This window comes from Chiloscyllium plagiosum, unplaced genomic scaffold, assembly GCF_037043375.1.
Source record: "Chiloscyllium plagiosum isolate Xiang-an unplaced genomic scaffold, Cpla_swu_hap1 HiC_scaffold_13, whole genome shotgun sequence".
In the NCBI taxonomy this organism is placed as follows: Eukaryota; Metazoa; Chordata; class Chondrichthyes; order Orectolobiformes; family Hemiscylliidae; genus Chiloscyllium; species Chiloscyllium plagiosum.
In genome coordinates this window covers 87,957,205-87,976,005 of record NW_028270151.1, presented here as the reverse complement: position 1 = coordinate 87,976,005, position 18,801 = coordinate 87,957,205, and the positions used below count along the sequence as shown (strand labels likewise).

The following is an 18,801-nucleotide window of genomic DNA, read 5'->3' as shown; positions in this document are numbered from 1 at the left end:
GCAAACCTGTTCTACAGGAAGAAGTGTAGCTATTGCAGAAAGCACTGCTTCAGTGGCCAATGGAGAATTAAAGGAAACTTTGAGTTGTGAGAAATTCTCCACTTATCTCCACTTTAACAGTGAGCAATAACAGTATAATTAGAGATTTTGTCCTTCTAACTGTAAGCTTTCTGAGCTGCATAACGGTTGGATGGAATATTGTGGTGTGTGACACTGATCTACAATGGGCTGACAGTACTCTAAGGGAGATATTGATGTCCGACAGTGAACATTTTGTTATGTATTTGTGACCAGTGACATTGGGATCAGCCGTCTCCTGGGCAAGCTGGTTGATCACCTGTGGAATTGAACCCTAGCAATGGACAGAAAGGAATATAAGAGGGGTCAAAATAAATTAGTCTGAGGTGTGGTTGACTTCCACATTTTTGTGGGCAATCTGATGAGTGATTCCTGTCCTCAATGACTTATGAGCTGCCTGTCTTCCCCTAGTCCCTTCCCCTGACCAATTTATCCCTTTCAAATTTTATATTTTCAACTGTGTATTTTTGTTAATCTTTTGGAGATGGAGCCTCTCTCATCTTCTCCAGCCCTACAAATGTCGAGTGTAGGAAAGATGTTGTTAACCTTGAGAGGGTTCTGAAAAGATTTACAAGGATGTTGCCAGGGTTGGACAGTTTGAGTTATTGGGAGAGGCTGAACAGGCTGGAGCCATTTTCCTTGGAGCTGAGGGGTGACCTGGTAGAGGTCTGTAAAATCATTAGGGGCGTGGATAGGGTAAATAACCAAGGTCTTTTTTCCCCAGGGTAGGGAATTCCAAAATGAGAGGGCATAGGTTTAAGTTGAAAGGGGAAAGACTTAAAAGGCACCTAAGTGGCAATGTTTTAATGCAGAGTGTGGTGCATGCATGGAATGAGCTGCCAGAGGAAGTGGTGGAGGCTGGTACAATTACAACATTTGAAAGACATCTGGATAGGTATGAATAGGAAGGGTTTAAAGGGATGTGGGCTAAATACTGGACCAGATTAATTTAGAATATCTGGTCAGTATGAATGATTTCGGACCGAAGAGTCTGGTTTCATGCTGTACATCTCTATGACTCCTAGACTCAATGGTTAAATAAAGGAAAAGGAAGTTGTTCATTTGTCACTATTTTTATAAAGCAGCGGTTAATCTCCCATCGAAGAACTAAAACTCTTCGGAGGGTCGCTGTGGACTCAATGGATCGAATGGCCTGTTTCCACACTGTAGAGATTCTATGATTCCCTTGTAGCATGTTTGGTGTCTACCTGTCAAAATGGAAAGATACTTTGTTCTGCCCAATCATATTAATTTTATGCTGTCAGCAGAGCGCAAGATTTAGAATAATGTAAAAGAAACATGTTTAGCAATGAAAGAATTGTAGTTTGATCAGTGTCCACTGGGATGGCACGGTGGCTCAGTGGTTAGCACAGCTGCCTCATAGCATTAGGGATCCATGTTCAATTCCACCCTCAGGCGATTGTCTGTGTGGAGTTTGCACGTTCTCTCCATGTCTGCGTGGGTTTCCTCCAGGTTCTCCAGTTTCTTCCCACAGTCCAAAGGTGTTCAGGTTAGGTGGATTGGCTATGCTAAATTGCCCATGACCTCTAAATGTGTCTTCATTGTAGGATTCCAGTGTGACCCTTCCTGGTGAAGGACTTATGTCTGAAACATCGATTCTCCTGCCCCTCGGCGGCTGTCTGACTGGCTATGCTTTTCCAGCACCACACTCTGATCTCCAGTATCTGCAGTCCTCACTTTCTCCATGTAGCACCAGTGGCAAGGCCCCGGCCTCTGTGCGAAATGACCCAAAACAGAAACACAAGAACATCCAAACAAGAACATCTGTGGGCGGCACGGTGGCACAGCGGTTAGCACTGCTGCCTCACAGCGCCTGAGACCCGGGTTCAATTCCCGCCTCAGGCGACTGACTGTGTGGAGTTTGCACGTTCTCCCCGTGTCTGCGTGGGTTTCCTCCGGGTGCTCCGATTTCCTCCCACAGTCCAAAGATGTGCAGGTTAGGTGAATTGGCCATGCTAAATTGCCCTTAGTGTTAGGTAGGGGTAAATGTAGGGGTATGGGTGGGTTGCGCTTCGACGGGTCGGTGTGGACTTGTTGGGCCGAAGGGCCTGTTTCCACACTGTAATGTAATGTAATCTAATCTAATCTAAAGAATGTTTACAGCCACTTGGCCCCTTGAGTCTGCTCAACCATTCATTAAAGTTACGTCTGATCTGATTTCAGCCTCAACTCTATGTTTCTGCATAACCCCGATAATCTTTCATCCTCTTAGTAAACAAATGTCTATCTACTTCTGTCTTAAAAATTATTTAAAGTTTCTGCATCTTTTACTTCTTGAGGAAGAAAATTTTAAAGACTCGCAACTCGCGGAGAATTTTTTTCCTCATCTCTGTCTTAAATGGGTCCCCCCTTATTTTGACCTCTATGACCCCTCGTTCATACACGTGGAAACATCTTTTCCATACCCAGCCAGTCAAGTATTCTCAGGATCTTTTACGTTTCAATTAAGTCACCTTTGACTCTTCTAAACTCCTGAGGATACAGGCCTAGCCTATTTAGCATTGCCTCAAAAGGAAATCTGCTCATTCCAGGTATTAGTCTCATAAACCTTCTTCAAACCGCTTTCAACACAGTAACATCCTTCCATAAGTAAGATGACCAGTACTGTACACAATATTCCACATGTAGTCTCATCAATGCCTTGTAAAACTGAAGTATAACCTTCCAACACTTGCATTCAATTCCCCTCAACAATTTGTTTGAAGATTAATGTTATCTTAAACTAGGTTAGGCAAGTACATTTGAAATAAGTGGGACATCGAGTGAGCTTAAGTAAGATTCTTAAGTAAAATTTACTCCTATTCAAGATAGTTTTCTCCTATTTAGGGGAGACAATGGTTTAGTGATATTATCGCTGAATTGCTAACTCAGAGATCTATGAAATGCTTTAGGGTCACAGTGTCAGGGACCCAGGTTCGACCCTTGGGCGACTGTCTGTGTGGAGCTTACACATTCTCCCTGTGTCTGCATGGGTTTCCTCCGGGTGCTCCGGTTTCCTCCCACAGTCCAAAGATGTGCAGGTCAGGTGAATTAGCCGTGCTAAATTGCCCATAGTGATAGGTGTATTGGTCAGAGGGAAATGTGTCTGGGTAGGTTACTCTTCGGAAGTTTGGTGTGGACTTGTTGGGCGGAAGGGCCTGTTTCCACACTGTCAGGAATCTACTCTAATCTAAGAATCCTGCCATGGCAGATGGTGGAATTTGAATTCAATAAATAATCTGAAATTAACACACTAATAATGACCATGAATCTATTGCTGGTAGTCAGCAAAACCCATCTGGTTCACTGGGGAAGTAAAATGCCACCCTTAGCTGATCAGGACTACATGTGACTCCAGATCCACATTAATATGGTTGACTTTTAACTGCCCTCTGGGCAATTAGGGATGAGCAATAAATGCTGGCCTAACCAGTGATGCCTTCATCCCGTGAATTAATAAAAGAGAGGTCTGCTGATGTGGCAGACATACAGAAACCTGCAAAAACCCAGCTTTACCACTTGAAGAATGTGCTATTCCAGTGTGACCAACCAAAAACAAAATTTCAAAATAGAATATTCAGCAAATTGATGACAAAAGCTTTCATATTCACCTGCAAAAATACACTCCACTAAACGGCTTGTTTGTGAAGACAAGTGTTAAATATCAGAGTGGAATAGCAGTTCTGAAAAAGGGTCACTGGACCTGAAACGCTAACTCAGCTTTCTCTTCATAGATGCTGCCAGTCCGGATGAGTTTCTCCAACAATTTCTGTTTTTGTTTCTGATATGCTATCGCCCTTGACTTACAAGGAAACGAAGGTGATTTAGTACACAGTTTGCAGAAGTGCAGGTATTATTTATTGAATTATACTCTTCCAAACAGAAGTTCAAAATTTTCACAAAGTCCAATGAGTATCATATGCTTTGAATCAACTCTGGAGTTGTTCTCTTTAGCCCTTAAAGAGACCTTTTTTCCAACACTGGTGTCTATGACCAGTCCAACTCAGCTGTGACTGTCTCAGTGTGGTGTGGATGCTTGGCTCATCAGCTCGGGTAAGCACGTCTGCATCTGGTATTTTGTCCTGCAGTCTGACCTTCAGCAGTTTCTGAGCACTGCTCAATGAAAGCAGTTGAATTTCTTGGCATGCTGCTGCTGCACAGTCCAAGCCTCGCCTGGCTAGAGCAGAACGATTGTTTTGTCAATACATCAATCTTTCTTCTCTCTCTTTACCCTGTCCCTCCAATCCTAAAACCATTCCCTTCACCCCACCTTCTTTCTTTCCCTTTTTCTCTTTGAAATGCTGTCTCCTAATAGGCAGGGAAATGTTCTCTCACCCCCCCCCCCCCCCCCCCGCACCACCGAGCATCCTCAGAATCTGTGTTCTATTGCGATTTAATTCTCACTCTTCCAATCGCTCATCAGTACCTTCCCGAACCTTTCCTCATAAGACAGCCTCTTCATCCCAAGAATCAGTTTAATGAACTTCTCTTCACTCCTTGAGTGCAGTATATCCTCCTTAATGAGGCAAACCAGAGTTGCGTGCATTACCAGTGCTTCTACAGTTAGAATGATAACTTCTCTCATTTATACTCTGTCCTTCTTGTAATGGAGGTCAACATTCTCAACTACCCTGGGGAAAAAGACCTTGATTATTTACCCAATCCATGCCCCTCGTGATTTTATAAATGTCTACTAGGTCACCCCTCACGTCCAAAGCTCCAAGGAAAATAACCACACCCTATTCAGCCTCTCCCTGCAGCTGAAACCCTCCGGTTGAAGTGTGAACGTGAATACATACTCCACATGTGATCAAACCAGGTCTCTCTACAGTTAAGGCAAGAACTGGTCACTTCTGTATTCCAGCCACCTTGCAATGAAAGTTGATACTCAATTAGCTTCTTTAAATATGCATTTAGTTCAGGTTTTAATTATTAACTTTGTTTAAATAATGTCCAGAATGGGAAGGCGATGGCCTAACGGTTTTATCACTGGGCTTTTAAAAAAAATGTTAATATTCATTCACAGATGAGGGCACCGCTGGCTAGGATGCCATTTATTGCCCATTCCTAACTGCTTGGAGAGTCAATCACATTGCTTAGAGCTGGAGTCACATGTAGGCCAGACTAGATAAGGATTGTAGCTTTCTTCCCTGAAGGGTTTATCTGACAAGCAACAATCGATTCATGGTCATCAATAGGCTCTTAATTCAAGATTTTTTCATTGGATTCATGTGCCACGGTGGGATTCAAATCCGTGTCCTCAGATCATTGCTTGGGTCTCTGGATTAACAGTGCAGTGATAATACCACTCGGTCATCACACCCACTGTGAATCCAGAGACCCAGGTAATGTTCTGGGGACACGGATTGGAATCCTGCCATGGCAGATGGTGGAATTTGAATTCAACAAGAAGAAATCTGGAAACAAAAAGCTACTGATGACCATGAAACCATTGCCACTTATCAGGAAAAACCATTTGGTTTACCAATGTCCTTCAGGGAAGGAAATCTTCCATCCTCACCTGATCTGGCCTACATGTGACTCCAGATCCACAGCAATGCGATTGACTCTCAATGGTGTAACAAGCAGCTCAGTTCAAGAGCAGCTAGGGACAGGCAATAAATGCACACCAGCCAGCAATGCCTAGGTCCCACAAATGAATTTTAAAAATTTTGAAGTGATTTGTCTACATAATCATTCACATCTCTTTGCTCTTATGGTTACAAAATAGATGAGACAGTTATGTGTTAAAGAGTCGCCTTTACTTTAAACTGAAAGTGCTGAAATGGGGAATGGGTATTATATTAAACTTCTGCCAAAAGACTGGCCCAGGTAATATGGTTGCCATGGAAATGAGATCCAAACACTAACCTATTGATAAGCATCTTGCAGTTTCTACACCGTGGTAAGGAAAGAGGGTCAGAAACATTTTCTGATATAAAGACACAAAAAGAGAAAAAGAGAGATAGGCCTGAATCCTTTCTGGCTGAGTGTGAGTGGCGTTGAGCTTTTTTAGTGGGGGGACCAGCATGAGGCACAGTGAGATTTCTGCCATTTCTTACCAAACCTACACATTAGCTGGCCATGTGCCCCATCTAGACCCATCTTACCATGGGCCCTTCTGGAACAACTCACCATCCGCAGGATATCTGTCCATAAGTGTTGTATAGCATTGCCACTCTCCAGCCCCATCTTAACACACAGGAAATAAATCAAGTCATAAAATATAAAGTAGACTATAAAGAAATAAATGTAAAAGTTCAACTTTACAATCCTCATTGTTAAGTGCTTTGCAATGGGCTTGGATCTGGAACCTTCCACCCTTATGCTGAGGATAACACCTGCACAAAGCAGTCAGCCAACCTCAAGTCCCTTGCTATGCTGCTGCTGGAATTGTGCCGCAACTCTTTGGCGCCATCTTGCCTCCACCGACAACACCACTGCCATGAGTCCGCGCTGGACCGATCTCGGCAATGCAGCAGCTGTCGATGCTGCCAGGTCCAGAACTGGGCTCAAACTCACCGCTGGGCCCACCATGTCGAAGCAGCCACCACTAATGCTGTCGGGTTCCACACTGGGCACTGGGGCCAGATTCACCTCCCTCTGTCACTGCCGGGAATACAAATTCATCTCCCTCCACCCCCACTGCAGCCAAAAACACAAACCTGCCTCTGATACGTTGGATACTTCTCTACCGCCATGCCAACTGAGCTATCTACAAGAAGCTAAAGTTTAGAAGGATGGACGTGAATCTGAATGAAACTTACAGAATATTGAGAGGCCTGGCGGATATAGTGGATGTGGAGGAGATGTTTCCACTAGTAGGAAAGACAAGGACACGGGCTCCCACCTTAAAGTGAAGGGACAACTCTTGAAGACTGAGATGAGAAGGAATATCTTCAGATAGAGGATGGTGAATCTGTGGAACTCATTGCCACAAGAGGGCTGTGGAGGCCAAGTGATTGAGTGTATTTAAGATAGAGATAGACCAGTTCTTGTTTAGTAAGGGGATGAAGGGTTATGAGGAAAAGGCAGGAGAATGGGGTTTAGAAACATATCAGCCATGAACAAATGGTGAAGCACACCCGATGAGCTGAATGTTCTAATTCTACTCCTATGTCTTATACGCTCATTTGATGTTAAAGATATTCTTACTATAGAGAGAATTCATTAGGCTGATACTAGGAACAGCCGGACTATGAGAAAGACACAAAAGTTTGAAAGGATGAGAGAGGATCTGATTAAAACAGATACATTTCTAACCGGGCTGCACAGGCGACTTACAGTTGGATGATTTCCTTGGTTAAGGAGTATGGAACCACAGGTCAGAGTCTGAAATTACAGGGTAGGCCATTTCAGAATGAGTTGAGGAAAATTGTCTCCACTCAGAGACAATTCTCAAAAAAAGGAGGCCAAGTCACTGAACACATTCAAGAAAGAGATTGATCATTTTTTCAGATATCAAAGGCATCAAGAGGTTTGGAGAGAAACTCCAATGTGACGTTAGAATCAGCTATGATTATATTGAAGGGGCCCACTCCTGTTCTTCATTTCTATATCAGCAACAAAACAAGTTTGTTCCACAAAGGAAACGTTTGGGGTGGCATGGTGGCTCAGTGATTAGCACTGTTTCCTCATAACACCAAGGACCCGCATTCAATTCCTGCCTCGGGTGACTGTTTGTGTGGAATTTACACGTTATCCCTGTGTCTGTATGGGCTTCCTCTGGGTGCTCCTGTTTCCTCCCACAGTCACAAAGATGTGCAGGCGGCGTGAATTGGCCATGCTAAATTGCCCATAGTGTTAGGTGCATTAGTCAGGGGTAAATATGGAGTAGGAGAATGGGTGGGTTACTCTTCAGAGGGTTGGTGTGGACTTGTTGGGCTGAAGGGCCTGTTTCCGTATTGTAGGGAATCTAATAGTATATAATAATCCAAATATTTACATTCATACAATTTGAAAGACGGTAAAAATTCAGCTTCATCCTCCCCAATACCATCACTTTTCAATACTCAGAGAGTTTGCTTCTTCATCACATCTATGGTATGAAAGTAACTGTTTCTTTCATTTCGTATTCGTGCATTTGATTGTCTCAATCATCAGTAAAGTCATAGAGTCATAGAGCTGTACAGCACAGAAACAGACCCTTCGGTCTAACTTGACCATGCCGACCAGATATCCTAAATTAATTCTGTCTCATTTGCCAGCACTTACTCCATATCCCTCTAAACCCTTCCCATTAATGTACATCCAGATGCCTTTTAACTGTTGTAATTGTACCAGCTTCCACCACTTCATCTGGCAGCTCATTCCATACACGCACCTCCCTCTGCATGAAAAAGTTGCCTCTCAGGTCCCTTTTATTTCTTTCCCCTCTCACCCAAAACCAATGCCCTCTAATTCTGGACTCCCCCAATTCAGTAAAATTACCTTGGCTATTTTCCGTATCCATGATTTTGTGAACCTCAATAAGGTCACCCCTGAGCCTCCAATGTTCCAACCCTGGCAACATCCTTGTAAATCTTTTCTGAACCTTTTCAAGTTTCACAACATCCTTTCTATGGAGGGAGACCAGAATTGCACAGAATATTCCAAAACTGGCCTAACCAATGTCCTGTACAGCCACAACCTGACCTCCCAACTGCTATACTCAAAGCTCTGACCAATAAAGGAAACATACAAAATGCCTTCTTCACTATCCTATCGACCTGAGACTCAATTTTCAAGGAACTATGAACCTATACTCCAAAGTCTCTTTGTTCAGCAACACTCCCCAGGACATAGAACATAGAACATTAAAGTGCAGTACAGGCCCTTTGGCCCTCGATGTTGCATCGACCTGTGAAACTAATCTGAAGCCCATCTAACATACACTATTCCCTTTTCATCCATATGTCTACCCAATGACCACTTAAATGCCCTTAAAGTTGGTGAGTGTACTACTGTTGCAGGCAGTGTGTTCCAAACCCCTACTACCCTCTGAGTAAAGAAACTACCTCTGACATCTGTCCTATATCTATCATGCCTCAATTTTCAGCTATGGTCCCTCGTGCTAGCCATCACCATCTGACAAAAAAGGCTCTCCCTGTCCACCCTATCTAACCCTCTGATTATTTTATATGTCTCAATTAAGTCACCTCTCAACCTTCTTTGCCCTAATAAAAACAGCCTTAAGTTCCTCAGCCTTTCCTCATAAGACCTTCCCTCCATATCAGGCAACATACTAGTAAATCTCTTCTGAACCATTTCCAAAGCTTGCACATCCTTCCTATAATGTGGAGGCCAGGACCGTACACAATGCTCCAAGTGTGGCCGCACCAGAGGTTTGTACAGCTGCAGTTAACTCTACCTCATGGTAGAGTTAACTCTTCAATTCTGATATGACTTTTCCTCAGAACTTAAACCTGAAAACAAAAACCTCAGTTGTTTACCTTGTTTTTAGTGGAATTGGAGAGGCAGGCAGCTCAATACAATGAGGAGCATTGAGTATCAAGGGGATCAGCATTTTGATGACCATGAAGCCATTGTCGATTGTTGGAAAAACGCATCTGATTCACTAATGCCTTTCAGTGAAGGAAATCTGCCATCCTCATCTGGTCTGGCCTACATGTGACTCCAGACCCAGAGCAATAGTGATTTACTCTCAATGTTATGTGTGCACAGGGCGTTCAATGGTCAGAGTATTCAGTGCTCAGTTACAGGTGCACAGAACAGTCAGTGCTCAGTTTTTTCAAGTGCCAACAGCTTACGTGAAGCACACTGTATTTGCTTCCAGCTAACTTGCTGCATTTAGAATACCGTGTACAGTTCTGGTCACCACATTACCAAAAGGAGGTTTACAAGGATGTTGCCTGGTATGGAGGTGCTAGCTATGAAGAAAGGTTGAGTAGATTAGGTTTATTTTCATTAGAAAAAAAGGAGATTGAGGGGGGATCTGATTGAGGTTTATAAAATCATGAAGTGTATAGACAGGATGGATAAAGACAAGCTTTTTCCCAGGGTGAAGGATTTAATAACGAGAGGTCACGCTTTCAAGGTGAGAGGTGGAAAGTTGAAGGGGGATACACGCGGCAAGTACTTCACACAGAGAGTGGTGGGCATTTGGAACGCGTTGCCAGCAGAGGTGGTAGAGGCAGGCACGGTAGATTCATTTAAGATGCGTCTGGATAAATGCATGAGTAGGTGGGGAGTAGAGGGATACAGATGCTTAGGAATTGACCGACAGGTTTAGACAGTACATTTGGATCGGCTCAGGCTTGGAGAGCTGAAGGGCCTGTTCCTAGACTGTAAATTTTCTTTGTTCTTTCTTTGTGCTTTGTTTTAACAGCTATGTATGAAAGTCAAAGGGGAGGAGCCCTTGGTGGGGTGATGGAAGACTAGAGTAAGTCAGGGTGTACTGGGGGATGTCATCTTTTGCAGTCCAGGGGCTTACACTCAGTCAGTCGGACACCTGGTCTTTCCTGGGGTCCAATGGCATTGCTGTCTGGCGATTAGTTCATGGTCAGACCTGCAGGCCAACGGAACCATTCATGAAACTAGAGTTAGGTCTCTTTGCGTGCTATAGAAATACCCCAGGCAAGGTGGGCCTTGATCAGGCAAGGTGCACTGTGGTCAATCAGGGATGTTGTCCCAAGTCAGTCAGGGGTTGGTCCATGATTAATCCTGGAGCGTCAGTCAAGTAACAGTCAGGAGGCAGGCCATAGCGTTTAGGGGAAAGAGGGTGACTCGAGACTGGGGATGGTCTTCATTGCACTGGGTCACAAAGGGAATGGTGATGGTGAGAAAGTGCAATCCTCCATTGCAGAGTGGGATCTCATCTTGAATAGGAGGGCACTGAGAGCTCTTGAAGAAGGTAATAATACCTGTGAAAAGTGTAAGACTAACAAGAACATTGGGATTTTCACCTGATTGCAAATCGATAGATGCTCACTGCAGGTATGATTGAATAAAACAGTAACTGGGCTCTTTGACTTACCTCCTAATCATTCTCTCTATTCACAGTGACCATTGCTGAACCATCTCCAATTATGAAAGCGATTCCACAATTATTGCAACTGATCTCAATCCTGGTATCAGGCCTAGTTTTGATTTACTCTTTGCATAATATATTACTAAAACTTGATGAGTTGACAAAAAAGCTGCCTAACTACTTGGCAAAAAAAGCCTCCAATGATCAAATGAAATCAGCCATGTCTGGTCAGGTCAATGCTGAGAACACGGTGATTGTGAAACACCCACACCCAAGCACAGAGCCCGGAATTATGTTTTTACAGAGCTCCAGTGAACTAAACCCTTCCCCACTGACCATCTGCAGCATCGAATCAGCAGCTAGACTAAACCCAAACAAACCAGTTTATTACTTCATGCGAGGATTCAATGGGAAAGTATCTGCATACCGAGATCCTGAGTACAAAGGCATTCGTCTGCTTTCTTCATTCAAGAATGTCATCACCTTGCCCTTGAATCCTAAGGAATTGTTCAGCAACACGCCCTTGGCTGGATGGTATGAGAAGGTAAGGAGTTATATGGAACTGGCTGCTTGATTTTGTGGATGGTAAAAGCTGCTAATGTCCATCAATCTGAAAAGTGAATAGTAAACTTTACACTGACAAGCTAAATCCCAGTATCTATGTGTACAATGATGGATAATGCTGAATTGGAATTCCTGTAGGTCTCAGATTGAATTTCAGCTTCAGGTCCAGACAAAATCATTTACAGAATCTGAAAGAAGATCAGAAACATTTTCTTTTTAAAATGATTGTTTATCTCAATTATCCAGACTGTACTTTGGTGGATGGGGACCAAAGATAGTTTGGAAACTCCTCGATCCAGAGAATGTTCAGTCAAAGGTTAGACTAATGTTTTGCTTTGTGTTTGAGACAATGGGGATTATCTCTATGTCCCATTTAATTTCATACCTGTACTATGTTGAAATAACTTCATTCACTTAAGCAAAAAGGGTGTGGCTTAGACAGTATATGTCAGGGGTGAAGAGTGTGGTGCTGGAAAAGCACACCCAGTCAGGCAGGCAGCATCTGAGGAGCAGGAGAATCGACGTTTCGGGCTGCAGTCCTTACTTTCTCCTAGTAGATATCAGGGGAACTATTCCCAGGAGGATGGTAGCAGTTTCAATTGGTGACTCAACTAGTTAATCCCTGAGATAGAGTTGGAGGGGAACCAGGATCAAACCTTTTCTTTATCAGTTAAACAGGTGGACAGAGTCTGCTTAAATTACCTTGGCAGACAGCATTAAGGAAAAACCTAAGAATTTTTATACACACATATGAGATTAGAAGTAATCTAATCTCATCTAATCTAAGAATTTTTATACACATATAAGGAGCACTAAGGTAGGTTGGGAAAGGGTGGGACCACTCAAGAACAAAGGAGGGAATTTAAGCGTGGAGCCAGAGGAAGTAGGTGAGGTCCTTAATGAATACTTTGTATTGGTATTCACAAAGGATAATGGAAATCGTGGATGGTGAGACTAGAGAAGGGTATATTGATCTTCTAGGGCATGTCGATATAAAATAAGAGGAGGTTTGGGTGTTTTAAAAAGGATTAATATAGACAAGTCCCCAAGACCTATGGGATCTATCCCACAAAGCAAGGAAAGTGAGAGAGGGAATTTGTGGGACCTTATCCAAAAATCTTTATTCTCTTCTTTAGTCACAGGCGAGGTTCCAGACGACTGGAGAATAGCCAACATTGTTCCTTTGTTTCAGAAGGGCAACAGGGCTTAATCCAGGAAAATACAGCTCAGTGGGACCTTATGTCAGTGGTGAGGAAATTATTGGAGAAGAATCTGAAGATAGGTTTCATTCACATTTGGTAAAATATGAACTTATTAACAACAGGCAGCATGGCTTTGTGTGGACGGGGGTGTGCCTCACAAAATTGATTTGAGTTTTTTGAGAAAGTGACAAAGATGGCTGATGAGGGCAGGGCAGTAGATGTTGTCTATGTGGACTTTAACAAGGCATTTGGCAGGGTCCCTCATGGCAGGCTGCCATCATATGGGATCCATGCTGAGCTGGTAAGATGGATACAGAGCTAGCTTAGTCATCGAAGACATACAGTAGCGATAGAAGGATGTTTTTCAGACTGGAGATCTGTGAGAAGTGATATCCTGCTGGTACCCCTGTTGTTGGTAATATATATGAATGATTTTGAGGAGAATAGAGGTAATTTGATAAATTTGCAGATGTCATAAGGAGTGGGGGGAGCTGCGGACAGTGAGGAAGATTGCCAGAAGATACAGCAGGATATAGATAGGCTGGAGGTACCTGGGCAGAGAAATGGCAGATGGAGTTTAATCCAGACAAACGCAAGGTGGTGCATTTTGAAATACAGACGAGAAGTGCACGGTAAGTGGTAGAACCCGTACAAGCATCAACATAAAGTGGGATCAAGGCATTCAGGTCCACAGTTCCCTGAAAGCAGCAATGCAAGTAGAAAATGTGGTCAAAAAGGCCTATGATATGCTTGCCTTCATTGGTCAAGGTATAAAATATAAAACTTGATGAGTCATGTTGCAGCTGTACAACACTTTAGTTAGCTCATATTTGGAATGGTGTACAGTTCTGGTTGCCACACCACCAGAAGAATATGGAGGCTTTTGGGAGGGTACAGAAATGGTTTCCCAAAATATTGCCTTGTTTGCAGGATATTAGCCATGAGGAGAGATTGGAGAAATTCAGTTTGTTTTCACTTGAAAGTCAGAGATTAAGGGCAACCTGATAGAAGTTTACAAAACTGTGAGAGGCATGGACAAAATGGATAGTCAGAGTTTTTTTTTGCAGGATGTTTGATTACTTGGGGGCATAGGTTCAAGGTAAAAGGGGGTATGTTTAAAGAAGATGTGAGAAGCAAGTATTTTATACGGAGAGTGGTCAGTGCCTGGAATGTGTTATCAGAAGAAGTGATAGAGGTAGATACAATCACAAAGTTTGAGAGGTATCTGAACAGATACAGGAATAGGTGGGGAGTAGATGCAAAGAAGCAAAAGGTCTTTAGACAGGCGTCATATGTCAGTGTAGGTCTGGTGAGCAGGAACAGGGGTCTGGTTCCTGTGCTATACTGTTCTTTGTTCTTTGCAGAAGTTCAAGATCGAAATCAGTTCGTGAATGAGGTAGAACTGGACAGTTAGTCAGTTCACTGAGTATGAACTGAGTTAAAGCAAAATGCTGGGCTACCAGTTGTGAGTGCAGGTAAATTTGTCTTTCCCATAAAATAAAATTAATCTTTAACCCTACCTCTATGCTAACATCTCCATCTGGGTATATTACAGTGTGGTGAGTTGGCCAGTAATTTTCCTTGCTCAAGCTGCCTCTTGTCACAATTCAGTGGGGTCAACTGCCAGAAATCAGGTCCATTATTCCGGAGATCAAGCAAAATGAAAATATTTCATCAAACTATCCAAAGTACCCAATTTTTCTAACTGATGAAACTTGGGTTAGAAAATAACACAAAATATTTCTGTAAGTAATAAGTATATAACTGTTTATTATGAAGTAACTGCCTTTGATTAATAACAATTTTGATGGAGTTCTTTGATGAAGTGAGAAGGCAGGGTGGTAGATATAGTTTATATGGATTTCAGTTAGGCCTTCGATAAGGTTCCACATGGTAGCCTGCTCTGGAAGGTTAGATCGCATGGAATCCAAGGCAAGCTGGCAAATTGGATACAAAGTTAGCTTAATGGTAGGAAGCAGAGGGTAATAGCAGAAGGATGCTTGTTGGCTGGAGGCCTGTGACTAGTGAGGTGCCTCAGGGGTCGGTTCTGGGCCCATTACTGTTGTTATCTATATCAGTGATTTGGATGAGAATGTCCAAGGCATGATTAGTAAGTTTGCTGATGATATTAAAATAGGTGGTATTGTGGACAGTCAGGAAGGTTATCAGAAATTGCAGCAGGACCTTGATCAGCTGGGGAAGTGGGCCGAGAAATGACAAATAGAGTTTAGGATAGATAAGTGTGAGGTTTTACATTTTGGAAAGTCAAATCAAAGTAGGAGTTTCATGGTGGATGGTAGGGCCTTCTGGAGTGTAGTGGAACAGAGGGATCTTAGAGTTAACATTCACAACTCCCGGAAAGTGGAGTCACAGATAGAAAGGGTAGTCTTTTGACACACTGGCTTTCATCAGTCAGTGCATTGAGTATAGAAGTTGAGCAGTTATGGTGCAGCTATACAGAACATTGGTGAGGCTGGACTTGGACTATGTGTTCAGTTTTGATCACCTTGTGATAAGGAAGGATCTTATTAAACTGAAAAGAGTGCAAAATAATTTACAAGGATGTTGTCTGGACTCAATGGTCTGAGTTATAGGGAGAGGTTGGACCAGCTCAAACCTTTTTCTTTAGAGCATAGGAGACTGAGAGGAAAAGTTACAGAAGTGTATAAGATCATGAGAGGCCTGGATAGGGTGAATGCATTCAGTCTTTTTCCCAGGGTTGGGGAATCGAGGACTAGAGGACATCAGTTTAAGGTTAGAGGGGAAAGAATAAAAGGGAGCCTGAGGGGCAACTGTTTTACTCAGAGGGTGGTACGCATATGGAATGAGCTGTCAGCAGAAGTGGTTGAGGCAGGTACATTAACGACATTTAAAAGGCATTTGGACAAATACATAGATGGGAAAGGATTAGAAGGACATGGACCAAGTGCACGGAAATGGAGTCAGTGTAGACGGACATTATGGTCGGCATGGACCAGTTTCGGCCGAAGGGCCTGTCTCTGTGCTATAGGACTCTATGACTCTATGTCAATTAGGAAATAGAAATGGCTAAATCAGAACTTGACAGCTCAAACTCTATCGTTTCTTAATCATCCCCTCCCCCTTCACACACAAGCAGTTCCATAAGGGCAGATAAAATATGGAAAGGAGAATGAATAATAAATTAGAGAAACCGAGAGAGCACCTTCCTGGACAATAGGATTCAATCAGTTGTTCCTTTTAATTTCCAATTTCTTTTGTTCTTAGAAGGACATAGACATGGACGTGTCGGGAAGGACATGGAAGATATAAAATATGGGGAAATAGATGGTGACATCTTGAAAAATGTTCATACTACGGAGGAAGAGGTGGTGGATATCTTAAAATGTATAAAAGTGGATGAATCCCCAGGGCTTGATCAGGTGTACCCTAGAACTCTGTCAGAAGCTAGAGAAGTGATGGCTGGGCCTCTTGCTGAGATATTTGTATCATCGATAGTCACAGGTGAGGTGCCGGAAGACTGGAGGTTGGCAAACGTGGTGTCATTATTTAAGAAAGGTGGTAAGGACAAGCCAGGGAACTATAGACCGGTGAGCCTGACATCGGTGATGGGCAAGTTGTTGGAGGGAATCCTGAGGGACAGGATGTACATGTACTTGGAAAGGCAAGGACTGATATGGGATAGTCAACATGGCTTTGGGCGTGGGAAATCATGTCTCACAAACGTGTTTGAGTTTTTTGAAGAAATAACAAAGAGGATTGATGGAAGCAGAGTGGTGGATGTGATCAATATGGACTTCAGTAAGGCATTCGATGAGGTTCCTCATGGGAAACTGGTTAGTAAGGTTAGATTTCATGTAGTACAGGGAGAACTAGCCATTTGGATACAGAACTGGCTCAAAGGTGGAAGACAGAAGGTGGTGATGGAGTGTTGATTTTCAGACTGGAGGCCTGTGACCAGTGAAGTGCCACAAGGATCGATGCTGGGTCCACTGCTTTTCGTCATTTATATAAATGATTTGGACGTGATCATAGGAGGTACACTTAGTAAGTTAGCAAATGACAAGAAAATTGGAGGTGTAGTGGACACCGAAGAAGGTTACCTCAGAGTTTAACCAGATCTTGATCAGATGGGCCGATGGGCCGAGAGGTGACAGATGGACACATCATGGTAAGGTCCTAGGGAGTGTTGCTGAACAAAGAGACCTTGGAGTGCAGGTTCATAGCTCCTTGACAGTGGAGTTGCAGGTAGATAGGACAGTGAAGAAGGCATTTGGTAGGCTTTCCTTTATTGGTCAGAGCATTGAGTATAAGTGTTGAGAGGTCATGTTACAGTTGTACAAGACATTGATTGAGCCACTTTTGGAATATTGTACATAATTCTGGTCTCCTTTCTATCGGAAGGATGTTGTGAAACTTGAAAGGGTTCAGAAAAGATTTACAAGGATGTTGCCAAGGTTGGAGGGTTTGAGCTATAAGGAGAGGCTGAGTAGGTTAGGGCTGTTTTCCCTGAAGCATCGGAGGCTGAGGGGTGATCTTAAAGAAGTTTATAAAATCATGAGGGGCTTGGAAGGATTTTTCTCTGGGATGGAATCCAGAACTAGAGGCCATAGGCTTAAGATGAGAGGGGAAAGAGTTAAAAGGGACCTAAGGGTCAACTTTTTCATGCAAAGGATGGTGCATGTACGGAATGATCTACCAGAGGAAGTGGTGAGGGCTAGTAAAATTACAGCATTTAAAAGGCATCTGGATGGGTATATGAATAGGAAAGGCTGAGAGGGATATGGGCCAAGTGCTGGCAAATGGGAGTAGATTAGTTTAGGATATCTGGTTGGCATGAACGAGTTGTATTGAAGGGTCTGTTTCCATGCTGTACATCTCTATGACTGTTTGTTCACACACGGTTGTTCACACATCAAAGTTATCTTTCATTTATTGGTCCTCACACTGTCTTTAAAGGTGTTTTATTTCTTCTTCAACAGGGAGTTTGCAGAGAAGAGTAAGTGCCAGACAGTTGCCTCCACATGAGACAGAAAGTGACAGAGGGAGAGATCTTTCAAGGCTGGGGAGTTGTCTCCTGCACTGACCCAACCGAAGCCATGGTCTCCTACTCAGGAGCCAAGCAAAGCATTGTTACCAAGCAGTTCACTTTAGTTCAGAACCCATTGGCCCCATGGTGTCTACTTCTGCTTTCAGTCTTTCTGCAAAATGCAATCGTGTATACAACTCGCAGAGTGCTCAAGAAAAAAGTAGTTTTAAAACTGCAACCACCACATTGGACAGTCTCCTGTGTTTAAAGCAGCACCTTAGTTTTTTAAGGTTCACTGTCCAAAACTAAATAAAATAAAAAGACGCATCTTGGCACTTTGCCATCTACCTCATTGATATCTTTCCCTGTAAAACCACCAGGATTATTTCGGACATCTCAGGAGGTTCCTGCTCTGCCTCCATTGAATTCCATCCCATTTGTCTGGTTTATCTCTCAGCCTCACTCTTTCTCCCTGGGTACACAATGACCATGTCCTACACTGACCTCTCCTGCACCACCTCGTCTTCCCACGTAATATGAAGCATTTCCAACTGTTCCTCAAGCTTGGCAGCTTTTCACCTGGAACATGTTCACCTGGACATAGCGCTCCTGCTGCTGGTGATTCTGGGGACACACCATTGATTCCAGATTCCCCCAGGTTCTGTAAATGTAGGACAACGCTGGCTTCCTGCCAGAAGAAATGAAGGGCTTTGAAATGTAGCCAAGAAAAATTTCAAGCCAACTGCAGTTCATTGGTTCCCGTCCAGTGTAATCAACTTAAAACCACACAAATCAACATGATCACTATCAACAGGCAGCTGTGCAAATACAGGCAACTCTTTCAAAGTGTGGAGGAAGAAATTACGGTCAGTCCCTGGTACTTTTTTACCTCATTTCACTGTTCCAGCTTATCAATCAATCCAGCTCAGTCACCACTTATTATTTCATATTTAACACACAGCTCAGTTCAAGCCAATCTC

At 43.2% G+C, this 18,801-nt stretch overlaps 1 protein-coding gene across 1 annotated transcript in view; it reads left to right on the top strand.

Moving 5' to 3' along the window:
• Window positions 1-18,801, top strand: part of LOC122556267 (lactosylceramide 4-alpha-galactosyltransferase-like) — a 34,418-nt gene that overhangs the window by 10,503 nt on the left and 5,114 nt on the right. Inside the window, exon 2 of the mRNA XM_043702894.2 lies at window positions 11,080-11,591. Within this exon, the coding sequence (XP_043558829.2) occupies window positions 11,106-11,591 (486 nt within the window). The 5' untranslated portion in view covers window positions 11,080-11,105. The remainder of the gene's footprint in view (window positions 1-11,079; window positions 11,592-18,801) is intronic.